Source organism: Dicentrarchus labrax, unplaced genomic scaffold (assembly GCF_905237075.1).
Source record: "Dicentrarchus labrax unplaced genomic scaffold, dlabrax2021, whole genome shotgun sequence".
In the NCBI taxonomy this organism is placed as follows: domain Eukaryota; kingdom Metazoa; phylum Chordata; class Actinopteri; family Moronidae; genus Dicentrarchus; species Dicentrarchus labrax.
In genome coordinates, this window is record NW_026136705.1 from 5,232,780 (window position 1) to 5,251,178 (window position 18,399).

Genomic DNA, 18,399 nt, shown 5'->3' on the forward strand with positions numbered 1-18,399 from the left:
CTGTTTTGGCTATAGCTCCTCTTAATTGTACTGGCTTTGAAGATTCCCGTAAAACTGTAAGAACTACACCAACCGACACAACTACACCGAACAAAGCTCCTAACACTACACCTGCTGCAGTACCTGCCAGTCTGATCAAAAGCTTCTTAAATACTCTGGCCTTAGCCTGCTCTCTGATCTCTTTCTTTGACATGTTTCCTGGTGGTAACAGTCTAGTGTGCTCCCCCTCTTGTTGTATTTCCTCCTCCTCTTGTTGTATTTCCTCCTCCACTACTTGTAGCATCTCATTGGTGTAGCAGCTTCCATTGTTTTCTTTCACCATCTTGTCTATGGACTTAAGTAGCTCCTTCACCTGGAACTCGTTGTTCCTGTATTTATCCTCTGGGTTTTTCTTCCAGTTTGTATTATCAAAGACATGGCACCTCCCACCACACTTCTCCACCAGACCTCTCACAAGCTTATTCTGGCGGAGAACATCCTTTATTTTCCGTCCTTTAGGGAGTTGGTCACCATGTGTAAAGACAACTGTTGCATATTTGAAGACTTCTTCAGTAAAGTTTTTGAGTATTTCTTGGATGACATCCTGCTCCTGCTCTGTGAATTTCTCATATTTAAGCACAATGAGAAAAGCATGAAGCCCAGGAGCGCACTCTGTGATACACCTCACTATCTCAGGCTCCAAATCTTCCGGTCTCCCCCTTGTGTCAAAGAAACCAGGAGTGTCGATCAAAGTGATCTCTCTTCCATTGACAGACCTGGTTTTTGCTTGACATTTTTTTGTTGTAGAGTTGAGACCATGGTCGATTTTGAACACATCCTTTCCAAATATGGTGTTTGCCAGGCTGCTTTTCCCAGCTCCAGTTTTTCCCAAGATGACAATTCTTCTGTCTGTCTCTGTAACTGTCTTTGACCCTGAAAGAGAGTAATGTTCATCAGTAAAATTGTACATTTGTCTTTTGCTTGTTTTCATATATAAGATACACTTAGTAAGCTCTATTACAATAAAAGTCTTCAGTGATCAAAAATCCCAATGGAAAGGGAAATCAGTTATAAATAGCCCCATTAGCAGATTACAGCAAGAGAATGAAGAATGGTGTCAATATATATATAAAAGGCCAATGATGAGAATATTAAAGATCATGAACATCTTATATGTGTCTAATCTCTTCTAACAGTACCAATCACTGTTCAACAATATACTGTAAATTAATCTATTGTGGTAAACAACACCAAGAATCATTTTGTAAACAGATTAATATTGATTATCAGGGTTTTTTTTTTATTTGGCCCTGTTTATTATTGGATAACTGATACAGTGTTCAATCCAATAGGCCTACTTGTGCTATATTTACCTATGTTTTGAATTAATGTCTAGGCTATCTGACTGACAGATCCACAGACTGAACAGCTACCTTATTTTTCACAAGCTACTTTATCCAAATACTGGTAGTCCGAAAGAGTTGAACTGATTATGATATTAAGGGAAGTTTTACTGGAAGAACACGATCCCTAAAACTGATGTGACAAGACTCAGCAGGAGAGAAGATGTCTCACTCTGTCAGTCCACTCTGAGCTACAGTGTTACAGCATTGTCTCTTTCACAACATTAATCTAGTATCCTACAGCAGGCCTGCCAGCAGAGAGCAAACCCGGAAACAACCAAGTTTATGACCTGCCAATAACAAAACCATAACAATATTTTAACAGGTGAAAGCGACTAAAGTGACACAAAAATTGGGAAAGTTAATGTTAGAAATTAAGTTAAAAAAATTTGTCAGATTTTTATGTAGGATAATGAGATACTTTTCACTCTAGAAAACTTCAAGCAGAGTCATGAAAGAAAACAGCACTGCAACACCAGCAGACTGAAAAGTTCAGTGAAGAAAGGGTTGGATTTTGATCGACTTCAGCCAGGCCTTATCAGGCACTTGTTATATCACCACTAGCTTTTAAATATGAGAGCATAATTTTTCACATTATCTTAAAAAACAAAACAAAACAAAACAAAGACAAAAATAACTGAAAGTAGTTAACTTACCCTTACTGCCCATGTTATCAAAAGTGAAGTCTATAGCTGTGCAGTGAAGATGAGTCCGAGTGAAGACTTCCTGTGTATGTGAAAATGTTTACTGTAAATTTCATTTCCTGACTCGATGCACATGAGACAATATAGCATACCTTAGGCCCACATGGCTGTCTTCACCCAAATCTTTGTTCAAGAGGGTACAGGCTACAGTTTATTTAGATTTTCCATTTGTCACTTGTATTATTACAGGCCTATCTGCCCCTAAAAAAAACAGACACACAAGACAAATTTTGTATTTCTGAGTAAAAATGCATTTTTCGTTAAGAAAGTCATATTTCTGATCTGCATGTACAGTGCTCCTTAAAGAGGTAACCTTAGTCCACAGTGTCAGTATAGAAAACAGTGCCTTTCTGCCACCCATTCATTTTATTTATTTGCTCAAATGACTTCTTTCAAATGTTTCAATACTGATACTTTATCAAGACAAAAGGACAGGTATTTTTCTCCAAAACCTTACAAAATAAAATAAGTAACTGGACAAATCTTTGTTAGGCTGTTTGAGAGTTTCCATGTATAACACAAGAAGCTTCCTTATCAGCAACCAGAGTGCCTGTGTGTCTCAGATATAATACATTACAATACATAAATACATTTCTTTCCACTTAAACAACTTCTCTTCTGCTGTTAACCAGTGTTCCAGTGTGTTGACTTCATTTTATTTTGACAGAATTACAATCTGACTTTGTTTTTGTCACACCATTGTGTAAAATCCCACATTTAGATCATTGGTGTTATACTTGTGTTGTACATTTAGCACAGGTCAATTCACATTAGAGGTTAAACACTGTCACTGCAGATATCTGGGCATACATAAACATGTAGACATACTGTGAGTGAGTTTTTGTTGTGTTTGCATGAACAGGACATCTCAATTCAGCTTTTTACAATTAGACGTCTAAAGAGAAGATTTATTTTGTCCAAAATTCAACATCAGCAGCACTTTTCTGTGAACCCAGCTAAGCTTTTATCTGTTTTATTCCTGTTCTTCATCGCTCAATGTGTCTTCGACCCTTTTCTTCTCAGGCAGTGACAAACACTAATCTGGCAGTATAGGCCAGGTCAGCGAGGTAAAGCCGGAAGTTAAGGGCAGTGAACACCGCCACAGTGATCAGTTTTGATGATGGCCTGTTGACAGTTTGCTAGTATACATACCGTGCATGCCTGAGAGTTGGTTCTTAATATAAACAAACCTGGGTGCTACTGTATATCACTGAATATAGCTTATTTAAACTAACATGAATTATAAAGACACACTGTTATATACTTTTACTACAATTTGGTTGAATGAAGCGCAGCGGTGTCAGGCTTTCTGACAGACACACATCAGCTGCTGGGAGAGAGCAGGGTGGTGATGATGACACTGTTGCAAATGTGATGATGATTGGCTGGGTGGGCGGATGCCCTGCTCACGCTGTCTCACTGCACGCTCATACTACTACTATAAACACAAGACAGAGACAATGGCGACGAGCCAGGGAAATTCAAAGGTAGGGTTTTCAAACTGGAAGTACCGACACTACTTCTCGCTTACTGAAGTTAAAGGCAAGAATGTTTATGTAACGTGTGAATTTTATTTTCAATATTTATTTTTGTAGATATTTTTATTGCTATGCAGTTCAAATAAATACCAAATGTTCTAAAATACTGTATATTGTGTTTTTATTCTTCATTCCGTTATTATAAGCATCTTTGACATTATAGAAGATGTTATAGAATGTAATAGCTTTATAGAACATACAAAATAACGTCACAGTTACTAATTACTTTTATAATGTGGTAACAGAGTTACTAACTCAATTACTTTTTGGGAGAAGTAATTTGTAACTATAACTAATTACTTTTTTAAAGTGAGATGCCCAACACTGTATATCACGTACAGGCCCCAACTTCAGGAGTGAATCCGGCGTCCCTGCATCACAGTCCAAACTCATGGCTCGATCAAGCAATCAGAGGCTTTACCCGCCCACTAACTTTTAATGGATGAAGCTGACACATTTATTAATTTTGATGCAACAAGGTGATAAATAAAAGTATATATATACAACAAAATTGCAAATAAAGAAATATGCGAATAAATGAATAAGTGAATACAAATACATTTCATTTTTAACATATTTAATCTTGATTAATTTGACCTATGGTGACAAATAAATTGCATTGCATTAGTTATTCATTTAAGCATTGTATTATATGATAATTCAATAATAATTTTCAATGTGTATACTTTATGATCGGATACCTGCAAACCATCCCACCAATCACATGAGCCTCAACTGTTTTGTGCTAGTTATCAGTTGCCATAGTGATGAACTAAGATGATGAACATGATTAACATTAAACATTAACATTGTGAGGATGTTCGCATGCTGACATCAGCTGTGCCTATAGTACAGCCTCACAGAGCTGCTAGCATGGCTGAAGAGTCTTGTTTCACTCTTTACATTTATCTGTGATAAATATATCTGACCTCCTCTATTATAGTCACATTTTAATTATCCTAGTGCACCATTCATACATTGATAACCTTATTAATTAACTTTTTTCCCTCACATTTTCCATATTTGCTTTTGATACATTGCAGTCCACAAATAATCACAACTTTTTGCAGGAGCATCAGAAGACTTGTCTAACAAAATTATGTTGTACATACATTAAAATATATTATCTGGTTAGCTTTTGCAACAGGAAACTATTAAGAACAAACAGAAATACAGCAAACAGTATCATTATTTTATTTACACATCTTTAAGATATGATGTTAAAATGTTTTATCTTTGTTATGGTTGGTTACAATTTAGAGTAAGTGCACTAAACAACACATCAAACAGACAGTGTGGTTTGATCGTAAAACAGGAATAAGTGGCTAAATCTTAAAGCTCAGACAAGAAGGAAGTACAACTAATTACATAAAAAACAATCAGCTCAATGGGTAAATATTATTTAGAACAAGAATTCTATGTAATTTATAAGGGGATATGATCTTTTGATGATATATTATCTACCCCTTCTTCAACAGTCACATTTGTTCCTATAGGTTTTAACTCTGTTTTTACTTTGATGTGGACATTTTATCAAAAGTATAATTTGCTGCATCATAGACAGATTTGGCGTCATCCTTGACAGCCATTGCTGCCCTCTTTGTAGCTTCCATTGGTGTGTCTGCTCCCTCAGCTGCTTCAGATCCTCTCATGCCCCCTAATACACCTCCAACTGCTGCAACTGTTCCTACTACCACCGCTGCTGCTTTTACTCCTGCCACTGATATTGCTAATCCGACTAGATCTTTACATTTTACTGCAACTGTAGCACATAATGCTCCAACCACTACTACACCAAACAAAGCCCCTAACACTTTTTTTTGATGACATATCCTCAGATCTATCCATCAAAGGAACCAGGAGAGTCGATAAAAGTGATCTTTCTTCCATTGACAGATCTGGTTTGTGCTTGACATTCACTCGTTCCAGAATTGTAAGTATGGTCGAACACATTCTCTCCAAATATGGTGTAAGCTGAAGTCTATAGCTGTACAGTGAAGATGAGTCTGAGTGAAGACTGCCTGTGTGTATGTGAATATGTTTACTGTAAATTGGAAATACTTTTATTTCCTGACTTGATGCAAAAACTCTCCTTTCATCAGTTGGTGAAGGAAAGAGAATATGCTCTGTGCTGGCATCTAGAGGTTGTTGAAATATAGTGCAGTAGTACGTCACAGCTTGGTGTTTTTCTGGTGGTCTTAGTTGCAGTTTCGTTTTTAGTCACCCTGTCTCTTAATCAATATTACATTTAGCATGAATGTTTCAGACATAGCCCAAAGTCATGCATGTTTTGTTTTTGGGGTAATTTATTTCCCCCATTTGGTATCTAAAGCAGTTGAAACTACGTATGATGACAAGAACATATTTTTTTTAAAGGGAAAGTGAAAGAGAGGAGGCAAGTGGTGTGTGTGTGTGTGTGTGTGTGTGTGTGTGTGTGTGTGTGTGAGAGAGATAAACACAATTGTAGATGCGTCACAAATACCAAACATATGACACACAGAATGCTGCAAGCTAGGCTCGTACCTTTTACATAAACCAGTGATTTGATTACAATAGCCTATCCTACAACATGTTTCCAATGTGAAGGATGATTTTGCCAAAATGTTAGATGTTATGTTAGATTAGTATACTGTGAACAAGTGTAATCAAATAATGATAATGGAGCACACAAGCCCAATAACAGCCGGTATGACATATACTGTATGAGCTGTAGAGTCTGTCATTAAAGCGAGCTGCACATTAGCATTAGCAGGCTGAGGTAAAGTCCAAACATAGGATTATGATTGGCTTCATTTTAGCTGATACAGATCCATTAAAATATGCCCGGAATGTAACTTAGGATCAGTTTTTATGTATGAGAGCATCCATGTTATATAAATAAAGAGCACATTCTGTGGCAGCCGTTTAAGTGTAGCACCTCATCTTGCACCTTAATGCGCATTGTTCAACCTGACAGAAATAGCTGAAGGTGAGAGTGAGTAGACTGCCAGAGTGTATGTGAGTTTGAGTTTGAGTGCCATTTTACTTCCTGACTGCACAAAGTGCAAACGTGCTGAATTTCTTTTTGAATATTTGAAGACTTCTTTCTGTTGTTGATGACCTCCTGCTCGTGCTCTGTGAATTTCTCCACTTTAAGCACAATGAGAAAAGCATGAAGCCCAGGAGAACACTCTGTGATACACCTCACTATCTCACGCTCAATATCCTCAGATCTGTCCATGTCAAAGAAACCAGGAGTGTCGATTAAAGTGATGCTTCTTCCATTGACTTCTTCTGCTGTTAACCAGTGTTCCAGTGTGTTGACTTCATTTTATTTTGCCAGAATTACAAGCTGACTTTGTTTTTGTCACACCATTGTGTAAAATCCCACATTTAGATCATTTGTCATATTTGTGTTGCACATTTAGCACAGGTCAATTCAGATTAGAGGTTAAACATTTTTATTGCAGATATCTGGGCCTATATAAGCATGTATACATACTGTAAGTGAGTTTTTGTTGTGTTTGCATGAACAGGACATCTCAATTCAGCTTTTTACAATTAGACGTCTAAAGAGAAGATTTATTTTGTCCAAAATTCAACATCAGCAGCACTTTTCTGTGAACCCAGCTAAGCTTTTATCTGTTTTATTCCTGTTCTTCATCGCTCAATGTGTCTTCCTCCCTTTTCTTCTCAGGCAGTGACAAACACTAATCTGGCAGTATAGGCCAGGTCAGCGAGGTAAAGCAGGAAGTTAAGGGCAGTGAACACCGACACAGTGATCAGTTTTGATGATGGCCTGTTGACAGTTTGCTAGTATACATACCGTGCATGCCTGAGAGTTGGTTCTTAATATAACTGGGTGCTACTGTATATCACTGAATATAGCTTATTTAAACTAACATGAATTATTAAGACACACTGTTTTATACTTTTATCTCCTCCTAACTGTTTACTGTATTTTGCTACATGCTATATCACACACAGGCCCGAAGTGAATCCAGCGTCCCTGCATCACAAACTCATAGCTCGATCAACCAATCAGAGGCTTTATCAGAGGATTTATATGTAGTCTATAAGGGGATACGACCTTTTGATGATATATTATCTACCCCTTATTCAACTTTTTTGATGTGAACATTTTGTTCAAAACATAATTTGCTGCATCATAGACAGATATGGCGTCATCCTTGACAGCCACTGCTGCCCTCTTTATAGCTTCCAATGCTGTGTCTGCTCCCTCAGCTGCTTCAGATCCTCTCATGCCCCCTAATACAGCTCACACTGCTGCAACTGTTCCTACTACCACCGCTGCTGCTAATCCGACTAAGTCTTTACATTTTACTGCAACTGTACTGCTCCGACCACTATTACACCAAACAAAGCTCCTAACACTTTTTTTGATGACAGCCTGCTCATGCTCTCTGTGATACACCTCACTATCTCACGCTCAATATCCTCAGATCTGTCCATGTCAAAGAAACCAGGAGTGTCGATTAAAGTGATGCTTCTTCCATTGACAGATCTGGTTTCTGATTGACATTTTTTTGTTGTAGAGTTTAGACTATAGTCGATCTCAAACACATCTTTCCAGCTCCAGTTTTTTCCACCATGACAATTTTTCTGTTTGTTTCTGTAACTGTCTGTGACCCTGAAAGAGAATAATGTTCATCAATAATGTACATTTGTCTTTTGCTTGTTTTAATATATAAAATTCACTTCATAAGCTCTATTACAATAAAAGTCATCAGTAGTCAAACGTCCCAATGAAAAGGGAAATCAGTTATAAATAGCTGCATTAGCATATTACAGCAAGAGAATAAAGAATGGTTTCAATATATATAAAAAGGCCAATGATGAAAATATTAAAGTGACTGAACAACTACCTTATTTTTCACAAGCTTCTTTATCCAAATACTGGTAGTCCGAAACACAAACAAGCTCAACTGACTGATTATGATATTAAGGGAAGTTTAACTGGAAGAACACGATCGTTAAAACTAATTTGACAAGACTCAGCAGGAGAGAAGATGTCTCTGTCAGTCCATCAGTCCAGTGTTACAGCGTTGTGTCTTTCACCACATTAATCTAGTATCCTACAGCAAGCCTGTCAGCAGAGAGCAAACTCAGAAACAACCAAGTTTATGACCTGCCAATAACAAAACTATAACAATATCAGGTAAAAGTGACAATCAGCGCCAATGAAAAAATGGGAAAGCTAATGTTACAAGTTGAGAGAAAAAATATCAGATTTGTTGTTGATATCACATAATGATAAAAAAAATCAAACTAAACCAAGAAAAAAGTAACTGAAATCAGTTAACTTACCTTTCGGCCCATGTTATCAAAAGTTAAGTCTATAGCTGTGCAGTGAAGATGAGTCTGAGTGAAGACTGCCTGCGTATGTGAATATGTTTTCCTTGGACATACTTTCATTTCCTGACTTGATGCAAAAAAGGACAAGGGTCAAAGAAGCACACCTTAGGCCTATATGTCTGCCCTGTCCACCCAAATCTGTGTTCAACTTGTCTGGATACAGGCCAAGTGCAAACTGTTACTCATTCCTTCATTTTCTCCCGTCTAGATTACTATAGAATTACTATACTGTAATTCCCTCTGTACATATGTTTATATTTATTTGTTAGTTTGTGAAGCACTATCTAACTGTGTTTTTAAAACCACTATAGAAATAAAGCTTTACTTACTTGCTTACTTACACTGATTTATTTAGTTTTTTGATTTTTGTCGCTTTTATTGTTGGAGGCCTGTCTGCCCCTCATGCATCTCTACAAAAACATTGTTATTGGCAGCAGACAGACAGACAGACACAGAAATGCACTATTCATTAAGAATGTCCTCTTTCTGATCTGCTTGGATGTGATCCTTAAAGAATAAGAGGTATCCTTAGTCTAGAGTGTCAATATAGAAAACAGTGCCTTTCCTTTATCTGCTTAAATAACATCTTTCAAAACATTTTAATACTCATACTTTATCAAGACAAAAGGACAGCTTAAGTATACCTTGCCTCACCTTATTAACAACAATTTACACAAATTTTTGTATACGACACAAAAAGTTTCCCAATCAGCAACCAGAGTGCCTGTGTGTCTCGGATATAAACATTACAATACATAAATACATTTCTTCCCACTTAAACAACTTCTCTTCTGCTGTTAACCAGTGTTCCAGTGTGTTGACTTCATTTTATTTTAACAGAATTACAATCTGACCTTGTTTTTGTCACACCATTGTGTAAAATCCCACATTTAGATCATTGATGTTATACTTGTGTTGCACATTTAGCACAGGTCAATTCAGATTAAAGGTTAAACACTGTCACTGCAGATATACGGCCATTTATAGGACATTTACAATTAGACACCAAAAGGGGAGAGTCGTGTATTTTATTGTCCAAAATTCAATTCAATGAATATAGCTTATTTAAACTAACATGAATTATTAAGACACGCTGTTATATACTTTTATTTCCTCCCAACTGTTTACTGTATTTTCCTACATGCTATATCACACACAGGCCCCAACTTCAGGAGTGAATCCGGCGTCCCTGCATCAGAGTCCAAACTCATAGCTCGGTCAACCAATCAGAGGCTTTACCCGCCCACTAACTTTTAATGGATGAAGCTGACACATTTATTTATTTTGATGCAACAGGATGAAAAATGAAAGTATATTAAAAAAATTACAAATAAAAAAATATGTGAATAAATGAATAAGTAAATATATATGCAAATAAATGTGTGTACAAATGTAAATAAATAGATACATAAATACAAATACTTTTCATTTTTAACATATTTAATCTTGTTTAATTTGACATATGGTGACAAATACATGACATTGCATTACAATTATTCATTTAAGCATTGTATTATATTATAATTTAATAATAATTTTCATCTAGCATCATCATCAGCTCAACATTTTCAATGTGTATACTTTATGACCAGATACCTGCAAAAATTAATAACATCCCACAATCACATCAGCCTCAACTGTTGTGTGCTAATTATCAGTTGCCATAGTGATGAACTAAGATGATGAACATGATTGACATTAAACATTAACATTGTGAGGATGTTAGCATGCTGACATCAGCTGTGCCTATAGTACAGCCTCACAGAGCTGATAGCATGGCTGAAGAGTCTTGTTTCACTCTTCACATTTATCTGTGATAAACATATCTGACCTCCTCTATTATAGTCACATTGTAATTATCATTCATAAATTGATTGCCTTATTAATTAACTTTTTTCTCTCACATTTTTCCATATTTGCTTTTGATACATTGCAATCCACAAACAATAACAACTGTTTTTGAAATATATTATTTGGTTAGCTTTTGCAACAGGAAACTATTAAGAACTAACAGAAATACAGCCAACAGTGTATCCTTGTTTGAATTAAATATCTGTAAGATATGATGGTAAAATGTTTTATCTTTGTTGTTGGTGGTTACAATTTAGAGTAAGTGCACTAAACAACACATCAAACAGACAATGTTGTTTGCTCATGAAACAGGAATAAGTGGCTAAATTTTAAAGCTCAGACAAGAAGTACAACCAATTACATAAAAAACAATCAGCTCAATGGGTAAAGATTATTTAGAACAAGATTTCTATGTAATTTATAAGGGGATGTGACCTTTTGATGATATATTATCTTGCCCTTCTTCAACAGTCACATTTGTTCTATAGGTTTTAACTCTGTTTTTACTTTGATGTGAACATTTTGTTCAAAACATCATATGCTGCATTATAGACAGATATGGCGTCATCCTTGACAGCCACTGCTGCCCTCTTTGTAGCTTCCAATGCTGTGTCTGCTCCCTCAGCTGCTTCAAATCCTCTCATGCCCCCTAATACACCTCCCACTGCTGCTGCTGTTCCTACTACCACCACTGCTGCTATTTCTCCTTCAGTTGCTCCTCCTGCCACTGATTTTGGTAATCCGACTAGATCTTTAAATTTGCTTCCAACTGTAACACATACTGCTTCAACCGCTACTACACCAAACAAAGCTCCTAACAATGCACCTGTTGTAGTACCTGCCAGTCTGATCCAAATCTTTGTGGATACTGTGACTTTAGCCTGCTCTCTGATCTCATTGGTGTAGCAGCATCCATTGTTTTCCGTCACTGTGTTGTCTATGGACTTAAGTAGCTCCTCCACCTGGAACTTGTTGCTCCTGTATTCATCATTTGGGTTGTCTTTCCAGTATTTATTATCAATGACATGGCACCTGCCACCACACTTCTTGACCAAATCCTTCATGAACTTATTCTGACTGACAAAATTTTGAATTGTCTGTCCTTCAGTGAGCTGGTCACCATGAGTGAAGAGAACTGTTGCATATTTGAAGACTCCTTCAGAAAAATATTCGTGTATTTTGTTGATGACAGCCTGCTCCTGCTCTGTGAATGTCTCCACTTTAAGCACAATGAGAAAAGCATGAGGCCCAGGAGAGCACTGTGTGATACACCTCACTATCTCACGCTTCCGCTCATCCTCAGATCTCTCTGTGTCAAAGAAACCAGGAGTGTCAATCAAAGTGATCATTCTTCCGTTGACTGATGTATTTTCGTCTTGACATTCTTTTGTTGTAGAGTTTAGACTAAGGTCGATCTCGAACACATTCTCTTCAAATATGATGTTAGCCAGGCTACTTTTCCCAACTCCAGTTTTTCCCACCATGACAATTCTTCTGTTCTCTGTAACTGTCTGTGACACTGAAAGAGAATAATGTTCATTAATAATATTGTACATTTGTCTTTTTATATATAACAAGATACACATGAGCTCAGTAACAACAAAAATCGTAGTTGGTCAAAAATCTCAGTAAAAAAGGAAATGAGTTACTACTTAAAAAACATATAATACTACTACTACTAATAAAAATAATAATAGCTATACAACCATTTTACAGTAAGAAGTCAGTACATAAAGAGGCCCATGGTGAGCATATTAATGATGAAGAACACCTCCTTTTATAATACCAATCACTCAACAATATAAGTGTAATTAATTGTGTTAAAGAAGACTGAGGATCATTTCGTAAACAAATATTATTAGTGAGTTTCCTTTGCTCTTATTTGGTCCTGTTTAATATTGGGCATCTGATTCAGCGTTCAAACTAACAGGCCTACTAGGGCTGTGATAAAACTAATTTTTCACAAGCTACTTTATCCAAACACTGAAAGTCCAAAATGATTACATTTATAGATTTAATTTATTCATTATGATATTAAGGAAGGTTGAAGAACTAAACAGTCCACGCACGGTTAGATAGTGTTGTTACAGAGTGATGCTTTCAGGGGTGGAGCCAGACATTGAAAAACATTCAGGGCTTATCCCAAACCTAAGGGGTCAGGGAGTATGCTCCACTGTGGAGATGTTTTTTTTTCCCATTTACGATTTTCAAGCCCTTTGAGAAAATAGAATGCTTTAAAATTTGCACACAGTTTGGGAAAAACATGAAAGTTGCTAGGAAAAAAATCATCTCTTACCTACGTCTAATCTAAGGAGGATGACTAATTTTCACTCCAACTGTAGTGCAAAACTTAATTTAATTTTACTAATTCTAAGTTAATTTTAAGGTAGGATATACATTTGGTGTACAATCATTACAACAACATTAATCTTGAGACCCATTTTTGTTATATGCAAGAGGAGATTTCACAGAATTAACTGTAGCTGCTTCTTGCTATTCAGTTACTCCCCTGACATTTTTTTAACTGAAGAAAAAAAAATCATCAAATGAGCGTTGTCTGTGACAGTAGACTGTGACTGGCTCACCTCACAATAAAAGTCAACTAGTGCTTTGCCAGCCAAAGAAAGGATCATATTGTGACTCGGGACATCACTAACTTTTAAATATAAGTGCACTTTTCACATAATGTAAAAAGATAAAAAAGAAAAACAAATCCCAGAAATAACTGAAATTAGTAAACTTACCTTCCATATTATCAAAAGTGAAGTAGCCAATAACTGTAGAGTGAAAATTAGTCCGAGTGACAAGACTGCCTGTGTGTATGTGAATGTTTTCTGAAGTTTGAACATTTGCTTTCACTTTCTCACTTGATGTACAATGAACAAAAGAAAAAAAAGGCCTACGTGTTCACTGTCTCCATTCAAAGCTGTGTTCAACTTGTTTGATAACAGGACAGACAAATATATGTTGCATTATTTTGCTCTTATTGTCACAGGCCTATATTATCTGCCTCTAAAAATATTGTCAGTGAACATAGGCAGACAGAAAGACAGCTCCCAATAACATTTTACTGATAACATTCACATGTTAACAATAATAGGTTGTTTTACTGTTTCATTTTAATTTACATATGGTTATATCTAATATAATAATAATATAATATAGTTTTGAGTTATAAATATCACTATTTATTAAGAAAATCCTCTCTCTTATTTGCATATATGGGGTTCCTTAAAGGATAAAAGGTAACCTTAGTCCACAGGTTCAATATAGAAAAAACTGAATTTTTTCTTGGATAGGTTGTTTTGAGAGTTTGTGTGTATTGCACAAGAAGCTTCCCCAACAGCAACCAGAGTGCCTGTGTGTTACATTACAAGACATAAATACATTTTGTAGCTATTTATTTGTTATAAATATTTAGTTGTTTTATTAATAGTATTACATTTTTTCCCATTAAAAAGCTTCTTTTCTGATGTTAACCATGTTTTCCAGTGTGCTGACTTATTTTTATAAGTCTAGTTTCAGGTCTTCTTCCATACATTATGATGTTCATTTAGTAAACTATGGTCCCATTTAGAGTGGTCAGATTGGGCTTATTATAGCTCAGTGTAGCTGAATAAATCAATTAGAAAATGCCTTGATTGGCTCTGATACCAATCTTTGAGACCAGCTGGATTTTGTCAGTCTGAATAAGTTTGTGAGTGATCTGATGTGATCGGAGAAGTGTAGCGACAGGTGTCACATTGTTGACAATAAATACTCCTATGAATACAGGAACAACCAGTTCCAGTGGAGAAGCTACTTATGTCAATAGACTTAATAACTGAAGCAAACAATGGAAGCTGCCACACCAATGACACGCCACAAGCAGTGGAGGAAGAATCACATATTGTGTCCAGCAGTTAAACTTAAAATCCTGAAAAAGATGTGGAAAAATTATAGTTTTTTCTTTTGCTAAAACAGCACATCATTGTTGCAAGCAGATTATTTGTATGTTTTAATAGATGCCTGGATAGGGTCTTTAAAGTTTTAATGAGTAGATCATTTTTTTTAACTCAAAACTCATCTCTGAACACTTTTATCATATACTGGCAGTCTTGTCACTTTAATTATCACTATAGTTATTTCACTTTCAGGCACATGGACTGTAAGGTAATTTCTTTCAGTTATTTCTATCTGCTCACTGCACATTAATCAGAGTGCTATTTGGTTCGGCATATTTACATATTTTATGTAAAGTAACAAATATTGTTTATGAGCTGAAAGAGGCATCACTCCATAACAACACTGTACAACTGCGAGTGGACTGAGTGTGTCTGTAGTTCCTTTTCAACAGAGTGATCAGCCTTTAGTTTAGGATCCCTGTAACGGTTATCAGTTCAATTTTCCATTACAATTTTTATATTTTCTAATATTCTATTTTTCGTTGGTCAGATGAACAATGTTTTTGAATATTTCTGTTCAATGGAAGTTATGTTTCAGATTAGTTTAGGATTTAGTTAGTTCTGACTTTATTCTCAAAACTTTTTTTCCTTTTTTTAAAAGTCAAAACATTGTTTTTCTGTGTTTTATAATCAGATTATCATTAAACCAAAAATATATGATGATATTTCTTTTCAATGGAGGCTACCCTGTGAGCCATTCAAAATGGACATACAGTCTGCCTTTTTTACACTTTATGCAGTCAGGAAGTGAAAGTAACAATCAAACACAGAGAAGACAGGGCACATATTGACATCACACTACAGTAACTGACACTGGGACTAATTCACTCCACAGTCCTACTTTTGAACACATGGACGGTAATTTCTTTCTTTTGTTTCTCACAGGAATGAACACTGCACATTAAGTTGCAAGATGCAGAAATGTGTATATAATAGCTGTTTGGTTTTAAATAACCTTTTACAGTGCTTAGATTCTACACTTAGATGGCTTCCTTTTGTTCTTGTTCTTCTTTTTACACAAAGTAAATAATGATGTTCCGATGGTAAGTTTTGATACTGGCTCAAATGAAGCCAAACTAAATCCTGTTTCTTTTCTGAATGCTGTTTGTCCACCTCAGCCTGCTAAAGATAACATGCTGATCTGTTTAATGACAGCAGACCTCGACACTGTGAATATTTTGCTCCATACAAGAGTGAAAAGAGTGAATGTCACAAAGGTGGCAGGTCGTAAACTTGGTTGCTGCTGGGCTCATTTTCCATCACCAGCCAATGTTTGAAATTAGATTTTTTTTATTGTTGAAAGAAGCATTACTCTGTGACAACACAGTATGACCTTGTGAAAAGTGTGCCAAATGTATTAGTCTACAGCTTTTATTTCAGTGTTTCAGATACATATAATCAGTTAGGTAAATGTAAGTAGGCCTATTGAATCTGAATTGTTGTCAGATACACAAGGACTCTCTGATCATCAGTGTTCCACAATAGATTATTCTTCTATTCATCATTCTCTGAAAGATATTTTATGAGTACTAACTAATTTCATTGTGATTTCTGACCAATGAGGATTTGTACTATAACTGAGCTCCTGTGAATCTTTTTGTTTTTCAAAATAACCAAGAGACAAAAGTAGAGTATTATTGATGAACATTTTTCTCTTTTAGTGTCAAACAGAAGAATCGCCATCTTGGGAAAAACTGGAGCTGGGAAAAGCAGCCTGGCTAACACCATATTTGGAGAGAATGTGTTCAAGCCCAGCCAGAGTATCAACTCTGAAAGAAAAAAATGTCAATCAGAAAACAGATCTGTCAATGAGAGAAGCATCACTTTAATCGACACTCCTGGTTTCTTTGACACAGATAGATCTGAGGAGGAGCTGAAGCCTGAGATAGTGAGGTGTATTATAGAGTGCGCTCCTGGGCCTCATGCTTTTCTCATTGTGCTTAAAGTGGAGAAATTCACAGAGCACGAGCAGGCTGTCATCATCAAAATGCGCCGATGCTTTTCTGAAGAATTCTTCAAATATGCAGCAGTTCTTTTCACTCATGGTGACCAGCTCAATGAAGGACAGACAATTCAGGATTTGGTCCACACGAATAAGCAAGTGAGTGATCTGGTGGAGAAGTGTGGTGACAGGTGCCATGTCATTGATAATAAATACTGGAACCAAAAGCACGAATACAGGAGCAACCAGTTCCAGGTGGAGGAGCTACTTAAGTCCATAGACAAGATGGTGATGGAAAACAATGGAAGCTGCTACACCAATGAGATGTTAAAAGAAGCAGAGAAGGCAATACAGGAAGAGGAGGAGCGCATTAGACAGTCATCAGGAAACCCTTCAGCGATAGAGGTCAGAGTGCAGGCTAAGGTCATTGCATTTAAGAAGCTCTTGATCAAATGGGCTGGTATTGCAAAAGACAAATTGTTAAGACGTTTTTTTGGTGTCCTGAGTGTAGTGAGACGTGGCAGAGGATATCATAAACTTGACTGAGTAGAGACAGGAAACAGTCTGTCTGAGTCACTAACTCTCACAGCCAAAGTTAAAACCTACAATGACTCTTGGAGAAGGGGGACAGAATTTGTCATTAATAAGTCATATTGCATGAAATCTTGATTTAAACATTTAACCATTGAACTGATCATGTTTATTCATATGTAATAGGTTGTGCTTCAATCTTTAGTCACTTATTCCTGTTTCACAAGCTAACCACTGAGTTGTCTGTTGATTAGTGCATTTTTAACAACATTCTCAAAAATTGTTTTAATTAAAAAGTGTAAACTGTTTCCTAATGTAAAAACTAAGCAGAAAATATAATTTAATGTATGTACATCTATCAAATCGAATAGCTGGTTTTTTTTGTGTATTACAATGTATCACCAAGGCAAATATGAACAATGAATAAATTGAAATCTATGTATTGGGTTTATTAAAATAATTTAATAACAGAGGAGGTCAAATATGTTGCCTCTGTGAGGCTGTAGACACAGCTAATGTTAGCATGCTAACATTCTCACAGTGTTATTTGTGAAAAAAAAAAAACAGGCAGATTTTTAGTAGGTGTAATCTTAACCATGATCATATTTCAGTGTGTTGACCTTTGATAATTAACACAAAGTACAGTTGATGATGATTTCATTGGTTGGATGTAATTCGTTTTGTGGGTATTTGGTCATAAACCAAAGTATTGGGTAAACTAAAATTTTAGGATTGATTAGAAAATAACCAGACAACCATGTTAAAATCCCCAGCACGGTGCACAACTGCTGCTGCATGTTGCCATTACCATCATAAGTTTAGGATTATGGGTAATTAAGAAACAAGTAAGGAACGAATAAGGAACAACTTAATACTAATTTACTAACTGATAAATGATGGGTCGTTAATACTTATATTTTCCTAATAATTCCTAATGGAGGATATAGTAGATAATACGTTGCTAGAGAATAAACTGTAAGATCCTATATTAATCAATCATTAAATTGTTTTTTTAATATATTTATATTACATATATTTTATTTTAATAATTTATTTGCCTACTTTGTGAATATCTGTGAATCATACTGACCATTTTTTTCACAAGGTGTTTTTGATTAACTCTGAAGCACCCAGTGAACAGCATAAACTATT

The 18,399-nt window shown here is 35.9% G+C and overlaps 2 protein-coding genes across 2 annotated transcripts in view; one reads left to right on the plus strand and one right to left on the minus strand.

Moving 5' to 3' along the window:
* The window catches only part of LOC127364549 (uncharacterized), a 14,689-nt gene extending 988 nt beyond the window's left edge, over positions 1–13,701 (minus strand). Inside the window, exons 1-4 of the mRNA XM_051402176.1 lie at positions 13,575–13,701; positions 11,336–12,349; positions 2,039–2,122; positions 1–912 (exon numbers count right to left, since the gene is read on the minus strand). The exon at positions 1–912 is cut by the window's left edge and continues 988 nt beyond it. Of these exons, the coding sequence (XP_051258136.1) occupies positions 1–912; positions 2,039–2,122; positions 11,336–12,349; positions 13,575–13,581 (2,017 nt within the window). The 5' untranslated portion in view covers positions 13,582–13,701. The remainder of the gene's footprint in view (positions 913–2,038; positions 2,123–11,335; positions 12,350–13,574) is intronic.
* Positions 13,702–15,550: 1,849 nt separating this feature from the next.
* LOC127364499 (GTPase IMAP family member 7-like) lies at positions 15,551–17,687 on the plus strand. Its single transcript, XM_051402099.1, has 2 exons — positions 15,551–15,632; positions 16,436–17,687. The coding sequence occupies exons 1-2, from the start codon at positions 15,626–15,628 to the stop codon at positions 17,260–17,262; spliced, it is 834 nt and encodes a 277-aa protein (XP_051258059.1). The 5' UTR covers positions 15,551–15,625; the 3' UTR covers positions 17,263–17,687.
* Positions 17,688–18,399: the final 712 nt, after the last annotated feature.